Here is a 10,875-nt window from a genome sequence, read left to right as displayed (position 1 = left end):
ATTAGGGTTGCCTATTTTGATGAAATATATTATCATGTTAGCTCCGTCACGTGACAACGTGACCATAACAACTTAACAAGCTTCCAAGATGGTTGGTATATTTTTTCATTAGCTTCACGTCAATCGTTTTCATAGAAATAACTTGATGTCAGCACGGTCTTTCCATCCATAATGTAACTACATCTTTTGTTTTGCTGTAATTGATTCGATATTGTGTTGTGAAAATATCGGGCACACCGTAATGCCCTTATAGTATCGCCTGGCCCTGAGCACACATGTGCAGTTCATCGACATTTGATTTTGCGTATGTCGAATAAGAAAAATGTTGTTGGTACATATTGTTTTACCCACAAAATAAAGGCAGGTATGAGAAAGTCGTTAATGATATAATATGACTCAAGCATGGCCTGGAGAGAGCGCAGCTTTTTTAAATAGTATAGTATGATTTGTGAATCATAACATTACCCATTTTAATACATACAAAATGTACCTGTTATTGTTTTTTTTATAATATACTTGAATCTGTTGATGGGCAAAATCATTCATTTTGAAAACAGGCATTGCCTGAAACGAGAGAGGCGTCTAAATGCTGGGTTTTTTCAATCTTATTTTCTAAATAACATTGTTTAAAATATTATCTATTTATTCGTTTTATAGCGATAAATGTAAAATTTATAATAAGTAAAGAAAAGCATTCAAATGAATTATGCAGTTCAAGAGAAAACACAAATGTATTTGGTACTGTTGCATTTAATTGCCCCATCTATGGCCTCAGCGTAATGTTGCGGAAACAGTGAGGCCCAGTAGGGGGACTTCATATTTGAAGATGTATTGTTTATCAAATATAACTTCTATTATAAAAGTTAAGTATATTGGTGATTAAATTCCAATTTTATTTTCCGACATGATATACTTTGCCTGATCCCTCTAAATCGTGTAAAAAGAGAATCACAATAGCCCAAACATATCCGGATTTCCGTCTGGTTTGGTAGTTACTATATACTTCCGGTTTGGGTGGAGAGAAGAAAAGACTGAATATTTGAAAGAAGCTTCAGTTTCTATAATTTTTAATGTCATGAATTTACAGAAAAAAATTCTCAAATAAAGAGATATTTTTGTGAATGTGTAGCAAAGCTGAACAGCATTGTTAAAATTGGACCGCGGTAACTCTATACTAGCTACTTCCGTGACGAAGGATTTTAGAAGCATAGTATTTCGACGTTACCATGTCTTCAATTGGTCGTACATGTTACCGGAAAAAAGCTTTGCTTCTTGCGCCTTTGGCGCAAGAAGAGCTGCGCTCTTATAACCATTGATTAAACTGTTTGTTGGGAATATATAGTGATTGTGTAACGCAGGATGCCTACACTCGCCACGCAGTTGAGGAACTACAAAGACTACGAGCCGAGAACCAAAAGAGCGATTTCTGGATTGGAGGGGATTTTAACGTCCCTCACATAGACTGGTCCACTCTCAGCATAACCTCGAACCAATATCCTCGATCTGTGTCAACCGCTTATCTCAACCTTGTTAACGAGTGTGGTGTAGAGCAGACGGTTAATTTCCCTACCCGCGGAGATAAAACCCTTAACCTATTTTTCACCAATAATCCTTCCCTAGTCGATAAGTGAAAGCCCATACCTGGAGTCGGAGATCACAATGCCATCCTGATTGACACTTCTTCTAAACCCAGGAGATCTAAGCCTGCACGAAGGACCATCTACATGTGGGATCAAGCTGACCTAGCTCACCTCACTTGGAAAGGACACCACAGCATTTGTGGAAAACTTCCTGAAATCACCATTTACCAACATTAACACCTTATGGTTAGATTTCAAGGATGGGGTCTTAACCCTAATGGACACCCACGTACCACACAAACTCACAAGATCAAGGCCTACAAATCCATGGATAAATACCAGCACAAGAAGGTTGACTCGGCAGAAAAACAGGGCGTTCAGGAAAGCAAAGTCAACTAGCCACCCCCCATGATGTCCGGCGTTACAAGGAATTGAAGGCTGCCTGCCAAAAGAGTATCCGACAAGACCACAACACTTACATGCAGGACATCATCAGCCCTGACGCCAAGACCAACCCCAAGAAGTTTTGGTCGTTTGTCAAGGGGAAGAAACAAGAGTCCACCGGAACAGCTCCCCTGCGAAACGAGGATGGACTCATTCACAATGACCCTACGACAAAGGCGGACATCCTAAACTCTCAGTTTAAATCTGTTTTTACCAAGGAGAACCTGAGCAATCCCCCAGATAAAGGAGATAGCCCTTATAGCAGCATGCCCCCATCAAAATTACTAGGCCAGGAGTGGAGAAGCTGCTAAGGAACCTTAAGCCACATAAGGCGACAGGGCCAGACGCTGTCCCAGCACGTCTTCTGAAGGAGATGGCCCACGAGATTGCTCCTGCCCTCTCCCATATCTATCAGAAATCCCTAAACATAGGCATGGTTCCGGAAGACTGGAAAAAGGCGCAAGTGGTTCCGATCTTCAAGAAAGGCGACAAGAGCAAGGCCTCCAATTACAGACCGGTCTCCCTTACTGCCATATGTTCCAAGATCCAGGAACACATCCTGCACTCCAACATTATACGTCACTTAGACCATCATTCCATCTTGACAGAAGCCCAACACGGATTCTGGAGTAGGCGCTCATGCGAGTCGCTGATTATTTACACCGTGCACGAGCTTGCGAAGGGCCTTGCCGAAGGCACACAAATCAACGGCATCCTCTTGGATTTCTCCAAAGCCTTCGACAAGGTGCCTCACCAACACTTACTCCACAAGCTAGCCTTCTACGGAGTCTGCGACCACACATTAGAATGGATAAGCAGCTTCCTAAGCAACAGGACACAGAGAGTGTTAGTGGAAGAGTCAACAACTTCAGAGGCATCGGTAGATTCAGGAGTCCCCGAAGGATCGGTGTTAGGCCCGCTCTTGTTTTTGGCCTTTATAAACGACCTACCAGATGTCGTACAGTCTCCAATCAGACTCTTTGCTGACAACTGCGCCATATATCGCATCATCAACAAGAGTGAGGATACTGCCATCCTACAGGACGACCTCAATGCCTTGCAAAAGTGGGAGCGAGACTGGCAGATGGAGTTTCACCCGGACAAGTGTATCACCATCAACATTTCCAGGAACAGAAACCCTATCCACACCGACTACCTACTCCAGGGCCAAACCCTAGAGACTGTCCCCGAAGCAAATACCTTGGAGCCTATATCAGCTCGGATCTCTCCTGGCGTGAGCACATAAACCAAACCTCTGCCAAGGCTGCAAGATCGGTTGGATTCCTTCGGCGAAACCTTAGGGGATGCACAAGAGAAGTCAATGCCCAGGCTTATACTACTCTCGTTAGGCCCATACTTGAGTATGCCTGCACTGTCTGGGATCCCCATCTTCAACAACAGAAGGACCAACTTGAGAGAGTCCAGCGACAAGCTGCCAGATTTGCCACAGGGGACTACTTCAACAGGGAACCAGGAAGTGTCACAAACATGCTGCGTCAACTAGCTTGGGAGCCACTAGAGCAACGAAGAGCCAGAAACAGGACGCTCATGTTCTACAAAATTATCAACAATCTGGTTGAGGTACCAATACACCAGGACATTACCGTAACATCAGGAAGAACCAGAGGAGCTACTGCTAACAACATACGGTAAATTCCAACAAAGCTTGACACATACCGATACTCGTTTGTACCACGTACCATCATCACATGGAATGCAATCCCTACCGATATACGATCGTCTCCCACCCTTGATAGCTTCAGGCACGCCCTCGTACAGTACGAGGCAGCCGACCACCAATACGCTATGTAGACCCCACTGTTTTTACCTCTTTTAAACTGTACATACAGAGGTTTTAGCTGCGGTCGGCATAGGTCGCGCTGGAGAACTCAACACTCTAGATAGAGTATTCTCCATTAAAGGAAGGAGAAGAAGAAGAACTGTATATTGTGTTGTTAAGTTTGGGGGGGGGGGGTATTATCTAGAACCAAAATGTCTAAGTCAAATGTGCTTTGCATAGATCTATCTGTGTACATAAACAATGCTGGTTGGTAATCTGCATGTCTAAAGAAATCACTGTTGAAATTCATATTTAACAAATGTTTCCTAAAAATGCATAAGCCAAAGAATAATGTATATATATATATATCCATGTCTGTATGTATATTGAATCAGTTCACCCCTCCTTCCTTTATTTCTTTTTAATCTGACTTGAGCAAAGCTGATAGAAAGATGCTAAAGATTACCAAAGCTGGCAGTATGCAAAAAGTAATATAGTAATATTGCCAAATTCTTTTTTATGACCGCTTGTATTGTCAAATTAATACCTTGGTATTGTGTTTTCATCTGATGGTCATGATCATTTTAATTATATTCTTAACTGCTTGTAGGTTCCTTAATATGAAATCCTATTTCTATCAATTTTTCATTACAGATTAAAGGAACAACCATTAAGGAGGCCTTGGGCAGATGGGTAAGTTTGTCCTGATATAATTAATGTCAACAGTTTCATTAACTCTTTGCAACTTGCAAAATGCCAGCTAGAGTGAAAGAAATGCAAATTTAGTTGACTGTCAGTGCAAAATTTTTATTTTACATTTTCTTGAAAATTTACAACTTTCAATGTCGACATTTAGTCTTTAGTCAGATGGTTTCGTCATGTGTGGCAATAGTTTTGCTGGTGGTGATCAGAGGTATGTGCAGAAGTTGTTAAGGTTTTATGCAGACGGTAATGTGCAATAAAATCTTACTGTCCAAGGGTTTACAATATGAAAGGACAGATGCCCGGGTTAGTGATAATATTTTCTTCACTGGGCTAATTATTTAATATTTAGCTACGGACCTGCATTATAAGCTTAGCTTGTTTCAGTACACAGTACTGCTAGCCTCTGACAGGACAAAAAATATACCTGTCCATATCACTTTTGACATACATATATATTGATAAATTTCTCAATTTTGCAACAAAATCTAATTTTATTGTCAATTTTTTTCTACAAATGCAATTTTTAACAATAACAACACATTCTTTTTTTGTGAATTCTTCATAGCTTTCTCATTAACGATGTATCAATTTATATTTCATTATAAAAAAAGAGGAATTTATACAGGTATCCATTCAAATTTCTCATAAATCTGGTTATGATAAATCTGGATACCATAGTAAATTGGCAACCAGGTCAAGGTGACTTCCTATGTAATTACAGTGATCTGATTGACTAGATAATTAAATGTCATTACTGAATAGGAAAAATTAAATAAATGTATTCCTATTCATATCAGGTTTCTTTCTATTCCGTCTTTGCGTATTGCAGAGTTATCTTCTCTTGGGAGCAGGTATTGATTGTTACGTCATTGATTTGTGTGAGAAAATTACTTCGTTTTCTCAAAAATTGATGATGTTACTCTCACAAACAAGTGACGTACAAATCAATGCCTGCTCCCAAGAGAAGATAACTCTGCAATATGCAAAGACGGAATTGGGCCCTGAAAAGAGCTCAAATGACATTTTAGTCAATTTCTTGTGAATTAGCAACTAATTTACATGTAAGGGTCAAATCTTTTTCTACAAATATTTCTATTTTCTTGCTTTTGAGCCCTGAAATGTGCCAAAAATTCCTTTTTTGTCAAAGTCTCTGCTATTTTTAACTAAATCTAATATAAGATTTTTTTTTTTTTTTACAAATGCTATTTTTCCCATAAGTTACACATTCTTTTATTAACTCTCCATAAATTTTTCCACTGAAATCTGTTGAATAAACCTAATAAAAATATCCTCACTTATCATATGTTGTATCTTACATTATTTTCAAGATTGAAATAATTAATATGCACTACGGATATATGGTGCAGAGACCAAATTGTACATGTTGTCACAAATCCAAGCTCTAAATTTAAGTGTCCTATCATGAAGAAAGCAAAGTGCCTAACCTCCGTTAAGTCTACAACAACCTAGTTCTGATAAGTTGTCACTCCGTAGTGCAATATTCCCCATTTACTGGTGTTATTCTATTTTTAATTCTTTTACGTATTGAACTTGAATATAGTTAATTTTTGTGTGGTATGATAAAAACACATCTGTTTTAATTTAATTTTTCCTCTCCAATACATTCCTGCATGTCCCTGTTTATGTTTGATGATTTTTTAGGAGACAAAGTGCAATGAAAAAGCCAACGAATGCAAACATGTGGAAATTATTGGGCAGTATCCTCCCATTGAAAAGATGGATGCCTCTTTGTCTACATTATCCTGCTGCGAGTATGTATGCCAGTACTTGCTTTTCATGATAATTATTATTAGCATTTATACATGGTAGAATACATAATATAAGCTTATGTTTGTATCATAAATATGGTGGAATATCCTAAATATACAAAAATTGAAAAAAAGTTGTTTAAAAAATAAGTAGCTCTGGTCAAAGTGGCCTTTAATTATTTTTTTCCAACATTTTCTCACCCTGACTCAATACTATACACACACATAGCATGAATGTGTTGAAATTCTCTACATATTTTTAGCTCACCTTGCCCGAAGGGCCAAGTGAGCCTATCCTGTGAATCGGCATCCGGCGTCAAGATTTTACTTAACAATTTCTTCTAAATCACCAAAAGAACTAGGGTGATGATATTTGGCCAGAAGCATACTGGGATAAAATGCTACCAAGTGTGTTCAAATGAATGACCTTTGCCCATATTCAATGTCACAGAGGTCAAATATATTGAAATCTTTAAACAACTTCTTTTAAAATAACCAAAAGGCCTAGGGTGATGATATTTAACCAGAAGCATACTGGGATGATGGGCTACCAAGTTTGTTCAAATAAATTACCTTAGCCCATATTCAAGGTCACCTGGGTCATTTGTCTTATAAATCCTTCAAATGACTTCTTCTGAATAACCAAAAGGACCAGGTTGATGATTTAAAAGTTAAAAACTTTAAACAACTTCTCCTAAATGAAAAATGGCTAGGATGATGATATTTAGCCAGTAGCATGCTGGGATGAAAGGTTTGCAAAAATTGTTCAAAAGAATGACCTTGAATTATATTCAAAGTAACAGGGGTTAAATATGTTAAAAACTTTAAACTACTCTTCTGAATAACCAAAATTCAAAGGATGGTGAAATGTGACCATTAGCATGCTCAAATGAAGAGCCATCAAGTTTTTGCATCTGAATGACCTTGACACTTTCAAGGTCACATCAAGTCAATTGTGTATAAATCTTTAAAGTAATTTTCTCTATAAATAAAAGGTGTAGGGTGATAATATTTGGCAGGTTGCATTCTGGGATAAAGGGCTATAAAGTTTGTTTAACAGTATGTCCTTGTTTAACTGTCAATGTCACAAGGGTTTAATGTGTTCAAATCTTTCAACAGGTTCTTTTGATTGACTTTGAGTCAAGACACTGATATTTTGCCTTTAGCTTTCATTTAGTCCATTTTTAAAGTAACAGTTGTTAGATTTATATCAGGTGAGCGATGAAGGCCTATTGATCCTCTGTTGTATTTCTAATTGTTTTGATTTCATATTTTACAGAAAATTGTCAGTTTCGACAAATGCTATAGAGAAGATAGCAAATTTAAATGGTTTGAGTAAGTATACTGTATCAAAAGTTCCTTTTCCTGTTCTTAATCACACGTCCTAGTAATCCTAATTACGCCCGACACTGTTTTATCCTCTACTTTTGAAATAATTATTTGCCATTTACAATATTGTTAAATCTTGTCTTGACAACTCAATCCTCTTTCAGTTGAATTATAAGAAATTAATTGTTACTGAATTTGTGATACATCATTGAAAAACATGTATTTAATGCTTGTTGTTTTCTTCTTCTTTTTTCAGAAAATTTGAAAATCTTGTCTCTGGGAAGAAACAATATCAAATCCTTAACTGGTTTAGTAAGTAAACTTTGTGATTACAGATTTTCATATTAAGTTATGGATGTTGCTCATTATAGGTAAATTAACATTATTTACTCTCTGCCTATATACAGTTCTTTTTACGTCCCTGCCATTTTATTTGGATGATGGAGTTGGGGGGCATATATTGTAACCAATATCTGTCCTCACGCTTCCTGTCCCGATTCAGTGCCTGATTGCTCTCTCTGACTTAATTTCTTAATGGAGTTTGAACATACTTAAGTAAGGTACTAATATACGTAACATTTAAGGAATGTGAGGGGAAAATACTGCCTCACTGGCAAGCTAGCTTTTCCAGCAATGCGTATAACTAGGGACCCGCTCACTAGCTAGTTCAGCAATGTTGAGCGTGGGTCAAGCTGAGTAGTTGGATGGGTGACCGCCCGCACATTACATTTGGTGGTAGCGTAGTGACTCTGTGTGATCACGTAAGGCCAGTTCCCAGTGGTTTGGGAAGGTGCCTTGATACACAGGGAGGACCTACAGGATTCCCGGGACAAGACTTTTCGGAGGGGAGAGTAGTGTAACATCTAAGGAATATGAGGGAAAATACTGCCTTACTGGCAAGCTAGCTCTTCCAGCGATGCAGTATTAACCTGGGGAACCGCTCACTAGTTCAGCAACATCAAGCATGGTCAGTAGTTGGATGGGTGACCGCCTGTACATTTCACTACCTCAAATGAGTCCATATTTCAGGGTTACTAGGTCAAGGCAGTGGTCACTTTTACTCATTTTAGAAACATGTCAACTTATTCAGTGACATCTCGCTAGTAACATCTGATTTTTAATCAAACTTTATACAAAGATTTTGAAAGGCCAAGGTCACAGTTTCTATTTCTAGAAATATTCTAAACAGTGACAGTGTGCATGGAAGTGGGCCTGGGGCATTCATGATTTCTTAACATTGTTGCAGCCATTTTCTAGCTTAATTAAATCCACGTTCATGGTCCTGCCATTGACGTTCCTAATAAGTGTTAGTGTGAAGTTTTACTGGAGCACAGTGATAAACAATACATGTTGACATAGTTCATGATTGTTGCCATACAAAATCAAAGCAGAATAGCACTGAGATATCTCTATTATCTATCATTCTTATATGATCCATTAGTAGTATTTCATGGAACCCATTTTTTTTTTATAAAAGTTAGTTAGTGATGGCCTAATGATCGATTATATTAATGTTGTGGTAGTGTATAGTTAACCACTCTGTCTATTGATGTTGTGGTAGTGTATAGTTAACCACTCTGTCTATTGATGTTGTGGTAGTGCTCTCACTTTATTTGGGTATTCTGGCCCTTAAAATTATGAACCGATTATGCAATCGATCATCGATCGGTTTACTTACTTCCGATTACAAATCAATTATCGATTAGGATTTTAAACCGATTGTCCATCACTGAATTTAGTACATACTTGCATTGATAAAAGTGCCTCTAAAGTACATCCCTGCTAACATGTCACTTCCCATCACAGCTATTTACACGGTTACACTTAATAATGGGTGAAGACATACATGCTATATATATTAGGCAGTATATTAGTAAGTCAGGTCTTTTGTTGGTAATATTAACGACACTCCAGACTCGTTTGTTTATACACAGGAAGCTGTCGGAGATACACTTGAACAGCTTTGGATTTCATACAACTATGTGGAAAAGCTGAAAGGAATCAATGTGCTGAAGAAGCTTAAGGTAGTTGGCGAAATTATTGCTGGAGTTGATTGCTGTTTCAGGGGGAAGAAATACTGAGGGGCAATATTGTTCTATTGCAATAATCTTGCTTATAATATCTAGTAACCAATCCTTTGTGCAAACAATCTGGAAATAAGGTTTTCACTACTGTCTTTTCGGATATTTTAAATACAGTAATATTTTGGTGTATTTCGGCCTTGGAGTGAATTACATCATTACATAACATTAAATCATTACATCAAGTTATACTGACCTGATGGAGAAGTCATAACATGGAGTTATACTGACCAGATACATAAATCATAACATACAGTTATACTGACCTGATAGAGGAGTCATAACATATAGTTATACTGATGAGATAAATAAGATATAACATAGAGTTATACTGACCTGATTACATAAGTCATAGCATACAGTTATACTGACCTGATACATACGTCATAACATACAGTTATACTGACCAGATACATAAGTCATAACATACAGTTATACTGACCTGATTACAGAAGTCATAGCATAGAATTATACTGACCTGATACATAAGTCATAACATATAGTTATACTGACCTGATACATAAGTCATAACATACAGTTATACTGACCTGATTACAGAAGTCATAGCATAGAATTATACTGACCTGATACATAAGTCATAACATATAGTTATACTGACCTGATACATAAGTCATAACATATAGTTATACTGACCTGATTACAGAAGTCATAACATATAGTTATACTGACCTGATACAAAAGTCATAACATACAGTTATACTGACCTGATTACAGAAGTCATAGCATAGAATTTTACTGACCTGATACATAAGTCATAACATACAGTTATACTGACCTGATTACAGAAGTCATAGCATAGAATTATACTGACCTGATACATAAGTCATAACATATAGTTATACTGACCTGATTACAGAAGTCATAGCATAGAATTATACTGACCTGATACATAAGTCATAACATATAGTTATACTGACCTGATACATAAGTCATAACATATAGTTATACTGACCTGATTACAGAAGTCATAACATATTGTTATACTGACCTGATACAAAAGTCATAACATACAATTATGCTGACCTGATTACAGAAGTCATAGCATAGAATTATACTGACCTGATACATAAGTCATAACATACAGTTATACTGACCTGATTACAGAAGTCATAGCATAGAATTATACTGACCTGATACATAAGTCATAACATATAGTTATACTGACC

General features: G+C 37.4%; 1 protein-coding gene across 1 annotated transcript in view; it reads left to right on the top strand.

Annotated features, from left to right (window-relative positions):
- Nucleotides 1-54: 54 nt before the first annotated feature.
- The window catches only part of LOC110450998 (dynein light chain 1, axonemal-like), a 15,937-nt gene continuing 5,116 nt past the window's right edge, over nucleotides 55-10,875 (top strand). The window contains exons 1-6 of the mRNA XM_021498818.1: nucleotides 55-91; nucleotides 4,459-4,497; nucleotides 6,172-6,281; nucleotides 7,558-7,613; nucleotides 7,864-7,919; nucleotides 9,542-9,631. Coding sequence (XP_021354493.1) covers nucleotides 89-91; nucleotides 4,459-4,497; nucleotides 6,172-6,281; nucleotides 7,558-7,613; nucleotides 7,864-7,919; nucleotides 9,542-9,631 — 354 coding nt within the window. The 5' untranslated portion in view covers nucleotides 55-88. The remainder of the gene's footprint in view (nucleotides 92-4,458; nucleotides 4,498-6,171; nucleotides 6,282-7,557; nucleotides 7,614-7,863; nucleotides 7,920-9,541; nucleotides 9,632-10,875) is intronic.

Source organism: Mizuhopecten yessoensis, unplaced genomic scaffold, assembly GCF_002113885.1.
Source record: "Mizuhopecten yessoensis strain PY_sf001 unplaced genomic scaffold, ASM211388v2 scaffold5673, whole genome shotgun sequence".
Lineage (NCBI taxonomy): Eukaryota > Metazoa > Mollusca > Bivalvia > Pectinida > Pectinidae > Mizuhopecten > Mizuhopecten yessoensis.
This window is presented reverse-complemented; position numbering and strand designations above follow the sequence as displayed.